The sequence below is a fragment of the Orycteropus afer genome, unplaced genomic scaffold (genome assembly GCF_000298275.1).
Source record: "Orycteropus afer afer isolate SDZICR_OR568_19922 unplaced genomic scaffold, OryAfe1.0 scaffold00150, whole genome shotgun sequence".
NCBI classification, from domain to species: Eukaryota; Metazoa; Chordata; class Mammalia; order Tubulidentata; family Orycteropodidae; genus Orycteropus; species Orycteropus afer.
Genome location: NW_006921737.1, coordinates 1,735,385 through 1,758,237, shown reverse-complemented (window position 1 = coordinate 1,758,237; position 22,853 = coordinate 1,735,385). Strand labels below are relative to the sequence as shown.

Below are 22,853 nucleotides of genomic sequence, written 5' to 3'. Positions count from 1 at the left end.
GTGAAAACCTTAGGAAAAGCAATGGAACACTGTCTGATACAGTACCAGAAGATGAGCCCGGCAGATTGGAAGGCACTCATAATACGACTGGGGAAGATCAGGATCTTCAAAGTAGAGTCAACCTTAATGACATGGATGAAATAAGCTTTCGGGGCCTTCATTTGCTGATGTGGCACAACTCAAAATGAGAAGAAACAGCTGCAAACATCCATTAGGAGTCAGAACATGGAATGCACGAAGTATGAATCTAGGAAAACTGGAAGTCATCAAAAATGGAATGGAATGCATAAGCATCAATATTCTAGGCATTAGTGAGCTGAAATGGACTGGTACTGGCCATTTTGAATCAGATAAACATATGGTCTACTATGCTGGGAATGTAAGATTGAAGCAGAATGGTGTCTCATTCCTTGGCAAAAAGAACATTTCAATATCTATCCTGAAGTACAACACTATCAGTGATAGGATGATATTCATATGCCTACCAGGAAGACCAGTAATATGACTATTGTTCTCAAATTTACACACCAACCATTATTACCAAAGATGAAGAAATTGATGATTTTTACTAACTTCTGCAGTCTGAAATTGATCAAATATGTAATCAATACACATTGATACTTATCGGTGATTGGAATGTGAAAGTTGGACAACATGGCCTTGGTGAGAGAAATGATGCCAAAGAGCCCATGACAGAATTTTAAGACCAACAACCTATTCATTTGGAAATACCATTTTTCAACAACATAAATGGCAACATATATGTGGACCTCTCCAGATGGAATACACAGGAATCAAATCAACTACATCTGTGGAAATAGACAATAGAGAAGTTCAGTATCATCAGTCAGAGCAAGGCCCAGGGCTGACTACAGAACAGACCATCAGTTGGTCATATGCAAGTTCATGTTGAAGCTGAAGAAAATTAAAACAAGTCCACGAAAGCCAAAGTATGGCCTTGAGTATATCCCACCTGAATTTAGAGACCATCTCAAGAATACATTTGACACATCGAACACCAGTGGACGAAGACCAGACGAACTGTAGGATGGTATCAAGGACATCATACATGAAGAAAACAAAAGATCATTAAAAAGGAAAGAAAGAAAAGACTTAAATGAATGTCAGAAGAGACTCTGAAATTTGCTCTTAAACACACAGTAGCTAAGGTGAACAGATAAAGTAAAAGAGCTGAACAAAAGATTTCAAAGAAATTGAAGTTGGATTCAGAAGAGGATGTGGAATGAGGGATACCACTGCTGAACCTTCACTGAAAATAGAGAATACCACAAAGATGTTTATCTATGTTCTACTGACTATGCAAAGCCATTCAACAGTGTGGATCATAACAAATTATGGATAACACGGCAAAGAAAGGGAACTCCAGAACAAATAATCCTGAACATAGACCAAGAGGCAGTCGCTCAAACAATGGGGGAATACCATGTGGTTTAAAATCAGGAATGGTGTGTGCCAGGGTATCATTTCATCATACTTACACAATCTCTATGCTGAGCGAATAATCTGAGAAGCTAGACTATATGAAGAACACCACAGCATTGGGACTGGAGGAAGACTGGTTAACAACCTGCTAACTGCACATGAAACAACCTTGCTTGCTGAAAAGTGAGAAGGACTTGAAGCACTTACTAATGAATATCAAAGACTACCATCTTCAGTATAGATTATATCTCATCATAAAGGAAACAAAAATCTTCACAAATGGACCAGTAAGTAACATCATGATAAATGAAGAAAAGATTGACATTGTCAAGGATTTCATTTTACTTGCAACCACAATCAATGCCCATGGAAGCAGCAGTCAAGAAATCAAACAATGCATTGCATTGGGCAAATGTGCTGCAAAGGACCTCTTTAAAGTATCAAAAAGCAAAGATGTCACTTTGAGGACTAAGGTGCACCTGACCCAAGCCATGGTATTTTCAATTGCCTCATATGCATATAAAATATGAGCAATGATTAAGGAAGATTGAAGAATTAATGTCTTTGAGTTATACTGTTATTAAAGAATACTGAATATACCATGGACTGCCAGAAGAATGAATTTTTCTTGGAAGGACAGCCAGAATGCTCCTTAGAAGCAAGGATGACGAGACTTCATCTCACATACTTTGGACATGTTATCCGGAGGGACCAGTTCCTGAAGAAGAACATCATGCTTAGTAAAGCAGAGGGTCAGCAAAAAAAAAAAAAAAAAAATGAAAACCCTTGAGATAGACTGACACAGAGGGTGCAACAATGGGCTCAAACATACCAATGATTATAAGGATGGTGCAGAACTGGATAGTTTTTCATTTGTTGTACACAGAGTCACTAGGAGTTGGAAATGACTTGACAGCACCTCACAACAACGTTCTTCATGACCTAAAATACAGGAGACTGCTCAGTATTTCATCCCTCCAAATGTTCAGTGACATGGTTCAGGCTCTCTCATTCTCCTCTGGATTACAATAGACTTCTCTGGCCTTTATTTATTCCTTCCAAACCATCATCCAAAATGCTGGAAGTTATCTTTGTGAAATTCCTAGCATCATGCACAAGGCCTCTCTTCACAATAGCCTCTCAGCTTACCAGCTCAGCCACAATGCCCCAGCCCCCTTGCAGCTTCTGTTCTCACCATATTAGATTATCTGCCATCCAACAACCTTGACAGTTCCCTTCATGCTCCTATGCCTTTGCACATGCTGAGCCTCTCCTTGAAATGCCCTCCAACCTGGTCCACATGACATGCTCCTAGTTATCCAGTTCCAATGCCATTTCCCTAACACATCTTTCCTCTCTGCCTCCCCTCAATCCTCCTAAACTATGCTGCAAAGGTATCACAGCTTTTATTGTTTTTAATATAATTTTTCCTATTTTGCTCCTCATCCTTAGTACTTTAATACAGTGTTATCTAGTGCTGCCATAACAGAGATACCATAATTAGAAGGCTTTAAAAAACAGAAATTTATTCTGTCATCATTTAGGCTAGAAGTCTGAATTCAGAGCTCTGGCTCTAGGAGAAGGCTTTCTGTCAGCTCTGGAAGATCCTTGTCTCCTTTCAGTGTCTGTGGGCCTGGCATTCCTTGGAGATCTCCACATGTCTTGGCATCAATCTTCTCCTGGGTCTAGAAGGTTCTCAATACAGGAAACCCAGGCCCAAAGGACTCCACTCCCAGCTCTTCTTTCTTGGTAGTGGTAGGTCTCTCTTTCTCTGCTTGTTTAATCTCTGTTTTTATCTCAAAGGAGATTGACTCAAGATACAACCTAATCCTATGGATTGCATCCTACCTCATTAACATCATACAGGTTAGGATTTACAATACATAGGATAATTATATCAGACCACAAAATGGAGTATAATTACATCGAATCACAAAATGGAAGATAATTATATAATACTGAGAATCATAGCCTAGCCAAGTTGTCAATTATTCTGGGGGGACATAATTCAATCCATAACACACAGTGTCTACCTAACTCAGAAGGTGCTCAAATTCTACACGTTGACTGCTAAACGAGCATTAATTTAGATGTTGAGAATTATGAAATGAACAGAACTATTATTGATGGGGCTCAGTATCTCATATCCCACTTCCTAAGGTCCCAAAGGACTCAGTCTGGATGGTAAAGGGAATTTAAAATCCAGCTATTTGCACCCATGGCCCTATTCACAGCCTCCTGGACCCCAAGATTTCAAAGCTACTTCCAAATCAAAGGTCACAAAAGACATTTACTATCTGCATGGTAGATACATTACAAAGAAGAAACAGAAACAGTCTAATAAGCTCTCTGGAGACCAGTGGAGAATATGACAGAAAGATGCAGGCTGGGGGATGGCAGATGTTTGTAGGATAGCTGTGATGGCTCAGCCACCCAGGAACAGCTAGCATAATCTCTTTAGGGACACCTGGAGCTTGCCAGCTCCCATCACCCAAATTACTGTTCGTGCTATACAGTATTTGTTTCTGCTATGGCCAAAGAGAGCTGCTCACTCTTCCACCTGCACAGCACAGATGGCACAGATGGGAGCATGCTTCCACATGAGACTGTACAATTATGCCTAGTTCCTCTAGCTGTAACAATTATCAGGAGAACACTCTAGGGAAGGAAACTATCTTGGCAAATAACCGTCTTCCATGCTGGCACATGCCATGTAGTTCTCCCAGGAGCAAATGCTGTATCCATGGCCTCTAGTCTCTTTCACAGTCCTTCCTGGAATCCAAGTATTTGAAAAGCATTTGGTGTGCTCAAAACATAAGGTAGTCATCAAACAGGCTAATTTAAGTAAGAAAATAACAAGGTTTTATTTTTCTTTTTTTGCTATTAAAGATGGCACTGCTTGTTGGCTAAGTAGAAAGAATGTATATAGATCTCATGAGTAAACAAGATCTATCTGCTTTAGGCTGCATACCACAATGCCAAAGAAGTGATAGGAAGGGTAAGGTGTAATGCTCTCTTCTCACAGCAATAAAACACAAAATAAAACAAAAGTTAAATGAACTTAATTAATGCTAGGCATTCCCACAGGGAAAAGGCAAGAGGACTTGAAGTCCATCAGTGACTAGATTGTATACAATAAAAAACCATTCAGTTACACTGATCCGTCTCCCACCCCTAACCCTGACACCTCTTCTGCTCGGTCTCATTTGAGGCATACCAGTCTGGAATCACAGGAACAGTGCTGGTGGTCAGAGGCTTTTGCTTTGGAATTGACTGAGTAAGAGGGAGGCAAAGTCTTGGAAGACCAGATAATAACCTGGCTTTGGTGAAGCACCTATGTGCAGCAGTGTCGCATGTGGAAGTTGACAACATACTCAGCATTAGTCCTCTGTACAGAAATGGCAAAAGGCTCAAAAGGGTGAAAAGTGAAGGCAACAAGGCGTCGCACTGTGTGGTTGATGGGGCGGCCCAGTAAGCCTGCCTGGATCTCAAACTTGAGCAGACCAGAGTCTCGGGCGTAGAACCTACACAGAAGAGGAAGAACAGGGAGGGAGGGAGGGAAGGAGGGAGAGAGAATGGTATTAATATTCACTACTACCTTTAAATCTGGACAGCAAAGGAAAGCTGGCAGCTCATTATTATGCCTTATTAATGAAATCTCCTCTCACATTAGCCTCATGTTATTACTGAAAATGGAAAGTCACCTTGGTCTAATCAGCTAATTTTAGGGCCAAGTGTGATTAGGAACCTGACTAGGTTGCACTGAGTTATTGGGTCATTTCTTTGTCCACATGACCCTTAGTTATAGTCCAGCCTCTTGCAGAAGCTACTGTCTCAAGACTGTCTGGATTAGGGCTAGAAATACAGTGCAAGCCACGTATGCAATTTAAAATTTTCAGGTAACCACATTTAAGAAAGAAAAAAGAAAAGGTGAAATTAATTTTAATAATTTTTGTAAATATTATCATTTTAACATATAACCAATATATATTAATGAGACATTTCTTATCCTTTTTTTCAGAGTAAGTCTTTGAAATCCAGGCATTTGACACTACCTTTCCTACCTTTCAACATGGACAAGCCACATGTTAAGTGCTCAATTGCCACATACAGGACAGTGCAGCTGTAGGACAGTGCAGGTCTAGGCTCATCAATGAGTTTTTGATTTTTAAGAATACAGTCGTTTTGAGAGATTCTTCTTTCTCACATAAAAAACAAAATACTGCCTAGTTTAAAAAAATCATCTAATATAGTAAGAATAAAGATGCTTTCATCCATTTCAGTACTTAAGTACCTTTACCCATGTGCAAAATAACCACCACTGGAGTCATTAAGGAGCCCTGGTGGTGCAGTGCAGAAGGCATCTGACTGCTAACCACAAGGCAGACAGTTCAAACCACCAGATGGGGCAATCTACTTCCATAAAGATTTATCACCTCAGAAACCCAACGGGGTCACTGTGAGTCAGAATCAACTCAATGGCAGTGAGTATTTTTTTTTTTTTTTTAAAGAGGGTCACTAAGGAGCTCTCTGGTGGTGTAGTGGTTAAGGTGTGTGACTGTTGACCAAAAGGTCAGTGGTTCAAATCCACTAGCCACTCTGTGGAAGAAGGATGAGGTGGTCAACTTCCATAAAGATTTACAGCCTTGGAAACCCAATAGGGGTTACTATGAGTCAAAATTGACTCAATCACAGTGGTTTTTTTGGTTTCTTTTAAAGAGGGTCACTATGAGTCAGAATCAACTCTAACAGCACTGGGTTTTAGAGATGGGGTTTTTAGGGTTTTAGGTTTTCAGGTAGAAGTTGAGTGGGGGAAGGCAGTTCTAGAAAATGATGTGCCCTGGATTTAACAGCTTTATAATTTCCCTCTGTAAAGCAAACAGACAAAAAGATATTCATAGCCTTTGATAAAATAATCCCATTTCCAAGAATTTATATACTCAGACTTCAATTTAAACAAAGTAAATAGTCACATGCATGAAGACAACATAAGTTCTAATGTAAAAATGCAGAAACAGAAATGCTCACAAGTAAGGGAATGGCTAAATAAATCATGGTACGTCTATGTGTTGGAGTAATATGCCATCACGAGGACTGTAATTGTGAGGACTGTGTAACAACAAAGGAGTACTGATGGTGCAGTGTTTCAAGTGTTTGGCTGCTGTTTGGTTATCTAGTGCCATTCTAACAGAAAATACCACAAATGGAATGGCTTTAACAAATAGGGATTTATTCTCTTACAGTTTAGGAGGCTAGAAATCTGAGTTCAACGTGCCAGCTATAGGAGCTGGGTGAACGCCCCTTGACGTTGGGCTTCAACTCTGCCTCTTGCTCCTGGCCCACTGGAGCTGGAGAAGTCTCTTAACTCAAGCAGCTGCTGGCTGCTAAGGCTAACAAACCCAAGGTCAACAAGTAAAATGGCATAGTCCCAAAATTAGCAAGCAACACGGCAGGCCACTAGTTCAAGTTCAGAAACAGTCTCAAGGTTGGCAGACAACATGGCATGCCACTGAGACAAAGACTTGGCCAAATGCTGGATCCAGATGTGTCATAAAAACTCAGAGATCTTTCTCAAAACTTCTTCTTATATACTGGAAACAGACCACATCCCTAAGGCAGCTACTCAGCTGCTCCAGTAGATTCTACCATGGAGTCGATTACTAGTCTTAACATGAGGAATAACTATATCCTGCTGCCCAGCCACTCAAAACCAGTCCCAGCCAACTTGACATATAACCTTAACTACCACAGCTGCTCTGGTAGCATAGTGGCTAAAGCACTTGACTGCTAACCAGAAGGCTGGCGGTTCAAACCCACCAGCCACTCCTCGGAAGGAAGGTTGGGCAATCCTACTTCCGCAGTGATACTGCCTCGGAAACCCAAGGAGGGGTCGCTATGAGTCGGGGCCGACTCGATGGCACATAACAACAACAACCACAGCTGCTAACAGAAGTTAGCAGTTCAAATCTACCAGCTGCTCCACTGGAAAATGATGTGGTAATCTGCTTCTGTAAAGATTTACAGCGTTGGAAACCCTATGGGGCAGTTATTCTGTTCAATGGGGTCACTATGAGTTGGAATCAACTTGATGGCAGTGGGTTTATACAACAACATGGAAAATATTTATAAAATCATACAAAGTGATAAAAGTAGACTACAAAATATTATGCTTCTTGTGATTGCAAGTGTAAATGTAAATCTCTTACATTTACATAAACAACTATGAATACTGCCAAAGGCTAGAATGAAACATACAAAAAGGTAATGAATGGCAGGCAGTACCTCTTCAAATGCCTTTAAATCAATATCTTTACATTTCTTATTTTAAATTAAAAATAAATTAAGAATTACAAGAAAAATCTATTTCACTACAATAGCATTTCCAGATTTGTTACTCTGGTTACCCTTTTCAAATCAGAAAGGCAGGGAAGTCAGAAAGGAGGGAAATATATCTCATGTAATTTGATTATATCAAATGAGGCCCATAATATATGCTTTTATGTAACCTTACCCATGTAGTTCCCAGAACACAAATGGCTTGTAATTTAAAAGTCAGTTGTTTGAGCTTCTAAATTTAACTACCAGTTGATAGAAAATCTGGGGGACTGAGAAACATGGTAGATACCACCCCAGATATACAACAGAAAATGTTACAGGACAAACAACTTGCTTCCTTCAACAATTTCACTGTAAGGAAAAATAAAAAAGGAAGGCAGATCTATGGTAAAACAGAGACTTAAGAGGAATAGTGACCAAATGCAATATATGGACCTGTTTATGAGACCAACCCCCAGGCATTCAAAATTACTGATAAACATCATGTTCTCTGTTGTTTCTGGTAAAAAAAAAAAAAAAGATGCAATTCTTGTTCTTTGCTAGAGATTACCTTTCATGGCTTGAGCAAGCCAAGTAGGTAAAAAGTTACGCTAGCATGGTAAAAATCAAGCTCCTGGGTAGAGAGTTGATATAATAATAAAAGATGCTTACATGAGAATGAGAAGATGTTGTAACTTTTTCCAACTGTGCATGCTTACATGTTTATGTATGTTTAAAATGTATCTAACCCTGTAATAACATCACCTTGGCTCAACAACCTATTAAAAACAGCAGCTGCATCCAGAGGACAGTTAGAACCTGAAATGGAATATCTCTCTGTCTCCCTTAGAATAAAACCCTCTTTCCCTCATATCAGTGTAGTTCATAATTCGTTAGAATCCTACCAGACATGGACCTGCTTTTAGGTAACAACTGCAGACAACACAGATGGGACCTTGCATTTTCACCTCTCCTGGTTCCTCTGACTGACAGAAGCCAATAACTGATTCCAGTACATGGAATTTTTTCTTCAGGGGTTAAGTCCTCAGTCCTTGAAGTCAGAGCAGATCTCAGACCCAAAGGCAACACTCACAGTGAGGAGAAGGAAATGGCTTTCCTGTTTGCCTTGGGAAGAGGGACTTGGGTCCCTTCAGTGAGTTAAGAGAGAAATCCTATCTGGTTCAATGTTGTGGCTTAAAGTGTAGACAGGGGAGACTTAGCCTGTGAAGCTTTAAAAGTTGATACAATGAATGTGTTCTTACAATAATGGTTGGTGCAGAGTCAGATTCCAGAATGTAGCTCATTAGGGTGAATCCTTAAGCATTGGTCTTATTTTGAAAGTGACTCTATAAAGAGGTCTAAAATGAAATTCTTTTGTAATACTGCTTGGTTTCAGTATAAAGTAAGAGATTATGAAACCTGGCCAGTAAATGAATCTATAAATTATAATTTTATTCTGCAGCTAGATTTGCTTTGTACAAGAGAAGGAAAATGGGATGAAAATTCTACATAGAAACTTTTACATCCTTTTATGGTAAAATAAAGATTTGCAGAAACAATGTGAAATTACGGTACAAAAGGACCCTAAACCTTCAATTTTAAATGATGCAGAACAGGAGGAAGGTAAGGAAAGTTATTCTGTGGGACTGTCTCATCCTCCTCCTTTTGCTCCACCTAGGGCCCCTGTAAACCTTTTGTCAGCCTCAGAAGGCTCCTCTGGTGTAGGGTTTCTCTCCACCACATACTCAGAGTGGCACCTTCTTCAGACCAAAGACAGTAAGAAAATCAGCAGGGCTTTACCTGCTTAGGCAAGCTCCCATGCTAAACCCAGAGGACGCAGCTAGAGGGGAGCTGGCCCAAATGCTTTGGATTCATAGCCCATTTACACTTCTGACCTTTCTAAGTTGAAAAACAATTTGCCTGATAACGTTAAGCAGAAACCAGAAGAAGACCTGTTAGCCTTTCTGGAATCAATTTACGGATTCAGATTCGGAGGGTCCAGAGAATACATGAATGGTCAATATTATTTTTATAGAACAAAGTGCTCTAGATATTAAGAGAAATCTATAGAAAGTCAAAAGAAGTGTGGGAATGGAAATTTCTCAGATAGTAAAAATGCCCACTGAAGTATATACTAATAAAGAGCAGACACAGAAAAGAAAGGAATGTCAGAAGATGAAAGAGCAGGCTTCTTTATTAGCAACCACTCTCAGACAAGATAATGGGAGGAAAGGACCTCTGAAAGGGAAGAACCCCTTGGAGAATAGACCTTCTTGGCTCAACAACCCATAAAACCAGCAAGCTGTACCTCGAGGACAGACAGAATCTGAGGTGGAGTACCTCTCTGTCTCCCTTAGTATGCTAAAGAATAAAGTCTTCTCTTTTCCTCACCTCCATGTGGTTCATAATTGGCTAGAGTTGCATTGGGCACAGACCTGCTTTTAGGTAACATTTATGTCCTGATTCAAACAAACCAACTGTAAAAAGAATATTTACAAGACAATGGGGAAATGTATATTGACTAGGTATTTGATGATACAGTAAAACCTGTGAAAGCTGGAACCTCTGAAAGATGAAAACCTATCAGAGAAGGAAAGCTCAAATCTTTTCCACTAAGAGAGAGCGATGAAAAGTGGTAAGAACCCTTCAAAGGCAGAAAATTTGTGAGCCCTGAAAAAACAAGGCAGTCCCACTGAGTTCTGGCTCTCACAGGTTTCACTGTAATACTAAATTTTTGGTCATGAGATAATGGTATTGTGGACACTGATTAGATATTTGGTGGTATTAATACATTTTTTTTTAAAGATCGGATAATGGTATTGAAGTTTCATATGACATCTTAGATCAGCTTCAAAATAATTGGGGAGAAGACAGTAGTGGTGGTGGTGGTAGGTCTAGATGAAACAAGACTGAAATGTATTGATAACTGTTGAAGCCAGGTAATGGGTGCATGCGGATTCATTATATGATTATTTTTTGTATATGTTTTAACTTTTCCATAATAAAAAATTTTTAAAAATCAGTTTTGGGAACTTGACTGCAATTTCCTAAAGGAAATATGGATGACAACTAATTATAAAAGAATGTTACACACATCCATTTAAGACACATTGAAGCTGGATTATGATACTACTACTACTACAAAGATCTAACTACCATTGTTTCTATGTGAAGAAACTTCCCAACTCTAGCTCAGGGCTCCAGGAAAACAGCTTTCTTTTGGAGCAATCCTACTAGTGGCAGGGGTACTAGCTCCTCTCTCTAGTACCTATTAAGGAGCTCTGGTGGCATATTGCCTAAGGCACTTGACTGCTAACTAGAAGGATGGTGGTTCAAACCCACCAGGCACTCCTCAGAAGGAAGACTGGGCAACCTACTTCTGTAAAGATACCACCTCGGAAACCCAAGAAAGGGTCTCTATGAGTCAGATTCAACTCGATGGCAGTGAGTTTAGTACCTGTTAGAGCACAAGGAACAACACAGGCTGCAGACCTGGCAGAGACAGGTGGGTCTATGGACTGCATATCTGTAAGGGAGGGATTGCTTATAAGAGGTTAGTTTCAAGGTTCCAGTGATAAACATAGTAATTTATATTCTAAAATTCCTCAAAGTGAGGAAACAAAGGTTTTTCCTAAACCTGCTTATTTCCCAAACTGCCTCTGGTATCTTTTCTACTAGTAACAGGGGGATAAATTAATTTAAGTTAGACATAATAAAAAGTGTCAACTACAAAAACTATTATGGAGTGGTATTAGATTATTAAATGTAAAAGTATTATTTTTCTCCCTAGATACCTTTAAAGAGGACAACACTTACTTAAATTGGATGCTTTGATGAGAAGAAAAAGTAGCACTGGTTAATCTATGAGATTAGTACTTAAATGACCAAAGCATTCACCACATTACAGAAATAGCCTTCCCTTTTAAGCCAACCATGACTACAAGTGGAGAGAGTCACAATGAAATGGTGTTCAGGCAGAAAAAGAAAAAGCAGGCTATCTTCAGCCCTGAAGCAGCTGTAGTTGTAGCAGTGATGGTGTACCTGATAGGGTGATCTCCACAAGTCTTGGGCCGCTCCATGACTGACACCCACTTGTCATCATAGCTGAAGAGAGACAAATCAAGGTAGGGGCTCCCACTGTAGGACTGGGCACTGATAGGGAGCTGCCCCAGTAGCCGGCGCACTGCCTCCGTGTGCCCTCCATACTTGGCATTGATAATAGTGTCTTTGAATCTAAAATAAAGCACCAGAGAGGAAAGCTTTGTTAGTGGGTATACAAAGCTGGCCTGGATCTGAAATTTGCAAATACATGTCTAAAAACAATCTATACTGTAAATAAAAAATGAAAGATTACATCACAAGTCTTGTTAGCTATAAATATTTTGTAAAGCACAATATAGATATAGAGAAAATGAATTTACTTTGGAAAAGTTAACAGAGATGCTACAAACAGGTTTAAATGAATATAACTAGTCTGAGGCAACTATCTCTATTAAAAAAAAAAGGTTCAAGTAAAAAAAATTTCAAGAACTTATCTTGCACCTATACAGCTATCCATGCTCCCAGGTAAAACCAACCCTTCCATCTGTGCACTAGAGCCCATCCTTCTTGCATTCCCCTTCTCTTAAACCAGCAACTTCTGCCTTCTCAACAGGATCATTCCTACCTGCATACGAACAAGGCATTTTTTCCCTCCCACTTAAAAACAAAAACTTAATACTACATACTGCACCAGCAAATACACCAGTTTTATGTTCCTCTTTATGACAAAACTCCTCATAAGTTTTCTCTACTGTCTCCAATTCTCCCATTCTTTCTTAAAACCACCTGAAAATAAACAGGCTTTCATCCTCAGTTTCACTGAAACTAATCTTGCCAAGGTCACCAAGGATCTCCATGTTGCTAAATCCAGCAGTAGTTATCAGTCCTTATTGTACTTGGCCTGTCACATGGATCTGACCACACATCATTCCTTCTTCCCTGAGAAACTCCTAGACCTCTCCACTTACCGGACTTTGTATGTTCCCCTCTAAACCTGGAATGAGCAAGTCTGTCTTGGAAGAAGTATAGCCAGAGTGCTCCTGGAGGCGAGGAAGGCAACTCTGGCTCCTGTCCTTTGGACATGTTATTGGGAGGGGGACAGCATGCTTGGTAAAGCAGAGAGAGAGCCAGCAAAAAAGAGAAAGCCCCTCAGGAAGATGGACTAACACAGTGGCTGCAACAATGGGCTCAAACATAACACCAAATGTGAGGATGGCACAGGATTGGGCAGTGTTTCATTCTGTTGTACTTAGGGTCACTATGAGTCAGAGCCGGCTCACCAGCACCTAACAACAACAAACCTGCTCTACCCAGTCTTTGCATCGCAGTTTAATGGCAACTTCTTCCTACAAATTGACCAAGCCAAAAATGTTACAATCATCCTTGACTTCATTCTTCCAGAGACTACATCCCTCCTCCATTACTATTTTGGGTTCTACTTTCAAAATACATGGAGCTAGAATCAATTACTTACCACCTTCAATGCTACCACCTGATAACTACCATGTTTCAATCAAAAAATTACTGAGGCTAGTATGTGCCAAGGAGTTCATGGGTGGTGCAAACAGTTAAACACTCAGCTATTAACAGAAAGATTGGCAGTTCCAATCCACCCAGAGGCCTCTCAGAAGAACAGCCTTTTTTTTTTATCTACTTTAGAAAAATCAGCCACTGAAAACCCTATGGAGCTCTCTCAATCAGCTACTCAAAATGCTGAAAGGAAAGAAAGAAAATGGGAAGAAGATGGGCCTCGTCTCTGCTGTTATCAAGAAGTAGAAAGTCAAGAAGATGGTATCCCGTTTGAGAAAAAGCCTCAAAATTCTGGCATCAGACTGGACATCCAACCCAAAAAGACCTCACCTGCTTTGTGAAATGCCCCTCCTACATGCAGCTGCAGCGGCAAAAGTGTATCCTTTATAAGCAGCTGAAAGTATCCCCTACACACACCATTAACTTGTTCATCCAAGCCTTAAAGTACCAGATAGCTATTCAACTACAGAAGCTGGCCCACAAGAAGAGACCAGAGACAAAGCAAGAGAAGAAGCAGAGATTGCTGGCTCAGGATGAGAAGAAAGCTGCTGGCAAAGGGGATATTCCACTAAGAGACCTTCTGGGGTTAATACTGTCACAACCTTGATGAAAAACAAGAAGGCCCAGCTGGTGGTGACTGAACATGGTAGGGATCCCATTGACCTGATGGTCCTCCTGCCTGCCTTGTTGTAAAATGTGAGTTCCCTATTGCATCATCAAGGGGAAGGCCAGACTGGGACAGCTAGTCCATAGAAAGACATGCACCACCATCATCTTCATACAGGTGAACTCAGAAGACAAAGGAGCTCTGGCTAAGCTGGTGAAAGTGATCAAGACCAATTACAACTACAGATATGACGAGACCCACCATCACTGGGGAGGCAACATCCCAGGTCCCAAATCTGTGGCTCATATTTGCCAAGGTAGAAAAGACAATGGTCAAACTGGGCTAATATACACAGATGATATTCCTATACATAAAACTTAATATTCAGCCAGTATCCACTTGGCATCCTGGGTTCAAAGTACGAATGTCTGGGGAGGTCCTGGCATGTTCAAACCCAGGGACCTCTTCCCCTGTAAGGGTAAGAGCTGTGTGAAACTTACGTGTATCAGAACATCCTGTAAAGTATAACTTATGTGTCTGTCAAGTTTTGGAAAAGTGTGTTAATTTGTTTGGTCACATATAGTATTTGAAAACTCTGAACCAAACCAGGAATATCTACGATCAACTAGTCATTGAATCACTTAGGTAGAAAGAAAGAAAGGCACAGTGTATAAAAATGAAGAAAAACCTTTGGAGCACAGTTCTACTCTGACACATATGGAGTTGCCATGAGTCTCAATCAACTTAAGAGCAAGTGATTTTTTTTTTTTTAATTCACTATATGCCAGGTAGGAGCTCTGGTGGTGTAATGCCCAAGGCATCTGACTGCTAACTAGAAGGCTGGAGGTTCAAACCCACCAGCCACTCCTCAGAAGGAAGATTGGGCAATCTACTTCCATAGAGATACTGCCTCAGAATCCCAAGGAGGGGTCACTATAAGTCGGATCAGACTCGATGGCTGTGAGTTTGGTTTGTTTTTATATGCCAGGTATTCTTCTAGGTGTTTAGGATATGTCAGTGGCAGGAAACAGACTGCAATTTTACTTATTGAATAATTCCAATAACCTTATAACTGGTACCCCTGCTTCCACCCTAGCTCCTACAGTTTATTCCTAATATAGCGGCCAGAGTAAACCTGTTAAAATATACATCAGACCATGTCATTTCTCTGCTCCAACACTACCCTGCTTCATATCTCATCTACAGCTGTAGCCAAAAGCCTTAGAACAGCCCCCAGGATCCTAAGCATCCGGCCTCCAGATCTGTCTCTGCTCACATCTCCTACTACTCTGCCCCTTGCTCACGCCAACCCAGACACCGTGGCCTCCTTGATATTCCTCAAGCACAGGAGAGACTCTCCCACCTCAGGGCCTTTACATCTCCTGTTCTTTTCATCTGATATATTCTTCCCCCTGATGTCCACTAGGCTTGCTCTCCGATCTCTTTCAAAAGCTTTGCTCAAGTATCACATTCTCAGTGAGGCCTACCCTGAGAGTGCTACTAAAACGGAACTGACAATCTTAATACACTCACACCACCAGCTAGTTTAACAATTTTATTTTGTCCTTGGATGATCTTTCTTGGAATTCTCCACACTCCTGCTTCCATCCAGTTTGACTGGTGGTCTGTCATCCTGAAACCTCCCTCCTTTACGATCATCCTCCCAATTCTCTTTGCCTTTCTCCAGTGTTGGATTCTTTCTTGATTTATTGGTGAAGTAAGTCTTCCAGAGGCTTCCTTACAGAAAATACATGGGAGGTATTTTTTTGGTACCTTCTTTGTCTAAAAAATATCTTTGCTCTACCCCTTTATTTGGATATAGAATTCTAAATTTAAAATAATTTTTTCCCCCAGAGAAGTCTGAGGGCACGACTCCAATGGTTTCTAGCTGTCAGTGTTGCTACTGTTAAGTCTGATTTAATTCTGAAGCCTTATTTTTTGTATGTGAAAATGTATTTTCCTTCCAAAAGATTTTCAATTTTCTCTTTATTCTCTTTATTCCCAGTGTTCCAAAATTTCATGATGATATATTCCTCAGTACAGGTCTTTTTTCAATCATGGTACATGGGTAATTGATGGATCTAATTATGTCCAGGTAAAGGCTTAATGATCATTTCTCTAGGAGTAACAACAACCACAAAGGCATGATTTATAGCACTTACCAACTGCCATGATATAAATACTTCTACTGTGGCCAATTTCAAACTACTAATGTGGTATCACTGAACATCAAGTAGTCAGGAGATAAGCTGCAGCACATCATCATACAGTATATTCACCAAATGTTGTTGTTGTGTGCTGTCGAGTTGTACCCCTCCTTGGGTTTCTGAGGCAGTATCACTACAGAAGTAGGTTGCCCATCTTCCTTCTGAGGAGTGGCTGGTGGGTTTGAACCACCAGCCTTCTGGTTAGCAGTCAAGTGCCTTAGGCACTATGCTACCGGAGCTCCCATTATAGATAAAATAACCTTAAGAGCATAAATAATAGTAAAATGTAATAAAAAAATAATTAGGATATATGTGTGTTGAGTATTTACTATCTGTTTTTAATATAAGTTATTTGATTATAAATTTATAGAACTTAATTTTTAATAATGTCTTTATTTAACAATCAGCTTGCAATATTATTGAAAATTGAAGAACAAGCTCTTGTTAGTACAAGCCAGCTTCAGTATACTACTGGATGATCCTTCCAACCTGGAAATTTATGTCCTTCAGTACTAGAAAACTGCCCATTATTTCTTTGATAATTTCCTCTCCATTATCTCTGTTGTTCCTGCTAAAATTAGCCAGATATTGTTGGACCTGCTGACCTAATCTAATTTTCTTATTATTTTGCTTCCACTTTCTTTCACTTTTTATTCTACTTTCTTAGAGAATTCCTCAATTGTATCTAACATTTTAAATGTCCAAAAATATCTAATTGTCTAGGAATGTTCCAGTTTTCACAGCTGCCTATTATTTGAATGAATGCAATATTGTTTCCTTACTCTTTATTCTGTTGGTTTTGTTTTGATATCAGTTTCTCAGGATAAAAAACTTTCCTTAAACGATTTGCAATCCTTGGTTTCTATTTTTTTACTTAAATATTTATTCTGAACCATAAAGAACTCATTTTCATTTACTTTCCCAAAAGACCTTACCAAGAGACAGTAAAATTGAGCATTTAGAACTATTTGATCACAAGAAACAAAAAATAATTTCAATTTTTATCTACATTATATTTTCTATGCAGCAAAGTACGATATGTTGGTCAATAAAATACATCACCTGCTATGGACTGAAGTGTGTTCTCTGAAAATAAATGTTGTAAATCCTAAACTCTACGCCTGTGGTTATAATCTTATTTGTTATGTTAATGAGACAGGATTAATGAAAGGTATATCTCATATCAAACTCTTCTGAGATATAAAAGAGATTAAACAAGCAAGCAGAGAGAAGAAGAGATGCAAGAAGAGAGATGTCCAGCCACATGAAGACTGCCCAAGAGCAGAAGCTCAAAAGAGAAAAGGACCTTCCTGCAGAGTTGCCAGGTCATGTTGTCCGAAGGGTCCATTCACTGGAGAAGGATGTCATGCTTGGTAAGGTAGAGGGTCGACAATGGAGGGGAAGGCCCTCAACGAGATGGACTGACACAGTGGCTCCGATGATGGGCCCAAGTACAGCAAGGATCATGAAGCTGGCACAGGACCAGCCAGTGGTTTGTTCTGCTGGGCATAGGGTCGCTATGGGTTGGAAACAATTCGACGGCACCTGACAACAATCAACTATTTCATAATAATGTACTAAAAGTTCTGGTACCGTAGTGCCTAAGGCACTTGACTGCTAACCAGAAGGCTGGTGGTTCAAACCCACCAGCCACTCCTCGGAAGGAAGGTTAGGCAATCTACTTCCGTAGTGATACCACCTTGGAAACCCAAGAAGGCGTCGCTATGAGGCGTGTCTCACTCGACGGCACATAAAAATAACAACAACAAGATGATTAGTAGAAGCCTTGGTTTATAGGACTTTATTGACTGATGGGTATCAATTTAGAATAACCTAGGTGTTTTGCAAAGGGATGTTCCTTTGAAAGTCTCTTTGAATTATCAGCTTCCTTAGGGAAAAATCACTACTCTTATATATGGGGGAGTATAGGCCTGGATCTTAGAATGTGGTAAGGGGGACAGGAATCTCACCCTTCAGTATGTCAACTTTCACTTAATTCTCTGTTTTTACTATGACATTCCTCATCCTGCTCTCAGCTATGAACTGATAAACCTGAGTAAACCTCCAGCCTTCTGCTGAGGTGGGGGAAGAAACTGTCATCTGGCAGTGTAGGCTAAGGGAAGGGATCTATAAGATCTCACTGATCCTTTTAAGAACTTCACCCAATCTTCCTGATTTCAGACTACCTCATACCCAGCTCTCAGCGGTACATAATGCCTCCAATTTCCTGACCCTTTACAGAGTCCTGTAATGAAAGTCAGGCTTCTTTCTTCCTTCTTTCTCTCTTCCTTTCTCTCCTTCTCTCTTTTTCTCCCCATCTTTCCCTCCCCCTCCTTTCTTTTAATTTTTATTGTGATTTAGGTGAAAGTTTACAGACCAAATTCACTTTCCATACAGCAGCTCACATACACTTTGTCTCATGACATTGACTGCAATTTCTCACAATGCAATAGCTCCCCTCCCACTTCCTCTCCATAGTGTTACCTCTTCCCTGTGTCCTTCCCTCCATGTATTCCTGCCCCCCACCAGCTGTCTCCCTGTGTATACACAGCCCTTCTACTCTCCCACAATTTATCGCTCCAAGGAGTCTATCTAGCTAATGTAAATGTTCAGTTCATATGCCTGTCATTTGTTTGGCTGGAAGCCACAGGAGTGGGTTCAATTCCAGACCTGAAGGGCAGCTAGTCTCAGGGGTTCCACCAGGCTCTATTAGACCACCAAACCTGGTTTTAAGTTTTGTTCCACATTGTTCTTCCCCTCTATCCAGGATCTCCTACATAGATCTCCTCTGAGTGGTTAACAGTGGTAGCCAGGCACCATCTAGTTCTTCTGGTCTCATACTCGTATAGGCTGAGGATTGCATGGTACACCAGTTGCTTGGACTAATTGTTTCCATGTGTCTTTGGCTTTCTCCATTCTTCTTTGCTCTGGACAAGGAAAGAGCCATCATTGCAACTAGATGGCCACCTGCAAGCTTTAATGGTCCTAGTTGCTATTCGCCAAAGTAGGACGTGGAACAGTGTTTTTGTGTAGTCTGTTATGCCAGCTGAGCTTGATGTCCCCTGCAACTATGGTCCGAGCCCACCGGTCCAACCCTCTGGGTAGCTGGCTGTGGCCAAGAAGTGACTACAACCTTATCTCTTGTCAGCTCTATTATATACCTGGGAATTCTTATTGTTGTTGTTGTTGTTAAGTGCCGTCGAGTCATTTCCGACTCATAGCGACCCCATGCACAGCAGAACGAAACACCGCCCGATCCCGCACCAGCCCCACAATCCCCGCTATACTTGATCCCATCATCGCAGCCACCATATCAATCCATCTCGTTGAAGGCCTCCCCCTCTTTCGTCGACCCTTCACCCTACCAAGCATGACATCCTTCTCCAGGGAATGGTCCCTTCTTACAACATGACCAAAATAGGTGAGACGAAGTCTGGCCATTCTTGCTTCCAAGGAGCATTCTGGCTGCACTTCCTCCAGGACAGATCTGTTAGTTCTTTTAGCAGTCCATGGTACTTTCAGCATTCTCCGCCAGCACCACAACTCACTGGGAAACATTGGGAAAGGCAACTGCGAAGGAACTGTTTCAAGTGCTGAGGAGCAAGGATATCTCATTGAGGACTAAGGTGCGCCTGACACAAGCCATGATATTTCCAATCGCCTGGTATGCATGTGAGAGCTGGACAATGAATAAGGAAGACCGAAGAAGAGTTGGGAATTCTTATAGAACATACAAATACACTTGTAGAAACATTGTCTGACAAGCCTATACATGGTCATTGGCACACTTCCCTCTGCACAGACATACCTAATAGTTCAGCCTGTCCACCCCACCCATCCACCCATAGATCAATGTTTTGTTATGTTATATGCCGTCAAATCGGACCCGACTCATAGTGACCCCTCCTTGGGTTTCTGAAGCAGTATCACTACGGAAGTAGTTTGCCCTATCTTCCTTCCAAGGAGTGGCTGGTGGGTTTGAACCGCCAGTCTTCTGATTAGCAGTCAAGTGCCTTAGGCACTAAGCTATCAGACCTCCCAAATCAATGTTTAGTCAGGTTTATTTCTTGGTAACTGAGCACTGCAGGCCTAACTTCTGCTCTATGAGTTATGCTAAGTCAGTTATCCTTCATCCATTGGCTTTTCAGCTTCCAAATGTGTGCTGATGTCACCTGTCTCCAATCATTTCTTGTCTCATTCTTTGTTCTCATAGATTTATACCTCTTATTCTTTACTGTCATTTTAATAGATTTTAGGATGGAGCAAAGATAAATGCATTTGTTCAACAGACCATGTTTAACCAAAAGTTCTAAAATGATTTCCTTATCAATTCAACAAATATTTAAATCCTTGACAGTGTTCAACAAAGACACTGTCCATCTTTCTGCAGCTCATATAAAATCTAAGAGGAATCACAGACAATACACAAGTAATCCCACAAGTGCTGAAAGGAGAGAAAAGAGACACTCAGAATGACACAAGAGGTTAAAACAGGCAGACCTAACCAAGTCTGAGTGGACAGAAAGAATAAGGGAAGGTTTCCTGGAGGAAACGACTATTAGCCTAATGCCAACAATTTTTCTACAGAAAAATTAAGCCTATTAAGTCTGGTGGAACAGCTTACCGGCGTTGGATCTGCCTTGCAAAATTGTTGCTGGAAGCTGAGCAAGGGAACTGTACTTCACTGTGCAGGGTAGCATTACGGAAGAGGTCACAGAAGTTCTCAAAGAGTTCCAAAAGCTCATCTGACGTATTCTCAAACACAGCAATCACCTCTGTTGTCACCATATTGTACACAACAAAAAAAGATGCCTGCAAAGGAAGAACAGAGGGTCACCATGTATTAGAATCGACCTGAGAGCAACTAACAACAGGACAGCTGAGTATAATGCCATGCCTAGGTAACTTATCATCTGGCTGAAATTCAAGACATTCAAATAAAACAAGCAAACACCTCAGCTATAGCACTAGGGTGGAAACGTGGCTCCAAGTGGTTCTGACAAAGGAAAAGCCTAAGTGAACTTTATCAACCAAGAGCCTAAATGTTGCCAAATTTCCCACTGAATCTGCACTGCTGCTAAAAGTACTGAATTGGCCAGTGTATATAAAAAGGTTTTCAATCTTTCATTTCAAACTGTGCAAATTCAATACATTTCTCTCCAAGTGTTTATTCCTTACTTGCTCCCCAACCCACCCTGAGATAAAAAACACTTTTTTAAAATGACAGATTTAATTTTCTTTCCTGCTGAGAAAGTGATTTGCAGCCTGGAGCTGACAGTTGGCAAATTATTTTCCCCTGTATGCGTACAGTTGAAAGTTCAATTCAGGGGCATTTATTTTTCCCTCTTAATATTTTTAACATGCAGAGAAACGCCTTAAGTACACTGTGTCCAGGCAAGTTGTATCCAAGCAGGGTACTGCTGCTGAACAAATAGAAAAACAGAGGTATTTTTCATTTCTTTCTTCACCAATGTTCTTTTGGCTAAAAGCATTTGTAAGATACATCTGGGATTTGTAGCAATTAAGATCAGAGGGGGAACCTGAAAAGCATTCAAATGCCATAGGTGGCAGAGTTAATGCTTTTTCTGAATGGGTCCCTAGGTGACTCTTCCTTTAAAGCTCAAGTATCCTGCTCTGCCTAACAAAGGAAGCGCCAGGTACCCCTAGTTTTGGGCAAAGTGAACGTGGCAGTGTGAATTAATCTGTAAACTTCCCACAGGACGTGAGAAGTTTTCAGAACAGTAGGATTAGTAAACCCCCTCCTAGGATTGAGTCTAAATCTCCATTACCAATTTCTGGAGCCATTTGGCCCACCTGTTTTACTAGTAATTAGTCCTTCCCAGAGCTTATATTGCATGGCTTTTGCGGTCACCTGGAAATTAAATTTGGCTGTAAATTACAGGGGCTGGATGGTAACCTGAGAATAATACCTTTAAATATTACGATGGTTTTGTGTCTGAATGCACTTTTTACTTGTTTTCCTTACTGGAACCTATCAAATTAAATGGGGAGAAAGGAGGAGGGCAACTAAGCAAAGAGACAGGGTTTAAAGTTACAAAACTGTGAGAAAAGCACAGAACTCTAGCAGTGTTCCTAGTTATACCTTATTGTAGCTACCAGACCAAAGAAAAAAGCAGGTCACATTTTAGCAAAGGAAAACAGGATAATCTCAATGTAACAATCACAGACAACTTATGCCTTCCAAAATAACAAGGTAATTATAGTGCAAACCTAAATAAAAGATTGGCTCATGTCCTTTCTATAGACCTGGACAACACTTTGATCATATCAGGGCTTCACCAGGATCTCTCATAATTAGGTGACTATAAAATTACAATAAATAAATAAAATAAAAATTACAAAAAGCATTTACTAGCTTCTCTTCAGGGCAGAGAGGGAAACAAAGGATAGGAAGATACAGAAGTCAAGGGCTTCATCACCAATCTCCCGTGGTGATTTTAAAAAACTAGACGCTCACTCATGATGGCTCAGTGAGTGCCTCTATCTTTGATAGGGAAGAAAGAGAATCCAGGTTAAGCTGGAAAAAATTCTCTCTAGCCATATTACCCCCACCTCTTTTTTTTTTTTAAAGAATACACATGTTATGATTCAAAAGAAAAATGTTAGGAGAGGCGGGGCAAGATGGCGGACTAGGCAGAAGGATTGCACAGACCCTCTTCAACAAAGAAAAGGGAAACCAATTAACACAG

The 22,853-nt window shown here is 40.5% G+C and overlaps 1 protein-coding gene across 1 annotated transcript in view; it reads right to left on the bottom strand.

Moving 5' to 3' along the window:
- Window positions 1-4,777: 4,777 nt before the first annotated feature.
- DET1 (DET1 partner of COP1 E3 ubiquitin ligase) overlaps window positions 4,778-22,853 on the bottom strand; it is a 28,879-nt gene continuing 10,803 nt past the window's right edge. Inside the window, exons 2-4 of the mRNA XM_007946094.2 lie at window positions 20,768-20,955; window positions 11,800-11,991; window positions 4,778-4,967 (exon numbers count right to left, since the gene is read on the bottom strand). Coding sequence (XP_007944285.1) covers window positions 4,778-4,967; window positions 11,800-11,991; window positions 20,768-20,955 — 570 coding nt within the window. The remainder of the gene's footprint in view (window positions 4,968-11,799; window positions 11,992-20,767; window positions 20,956-22,853) is intronic.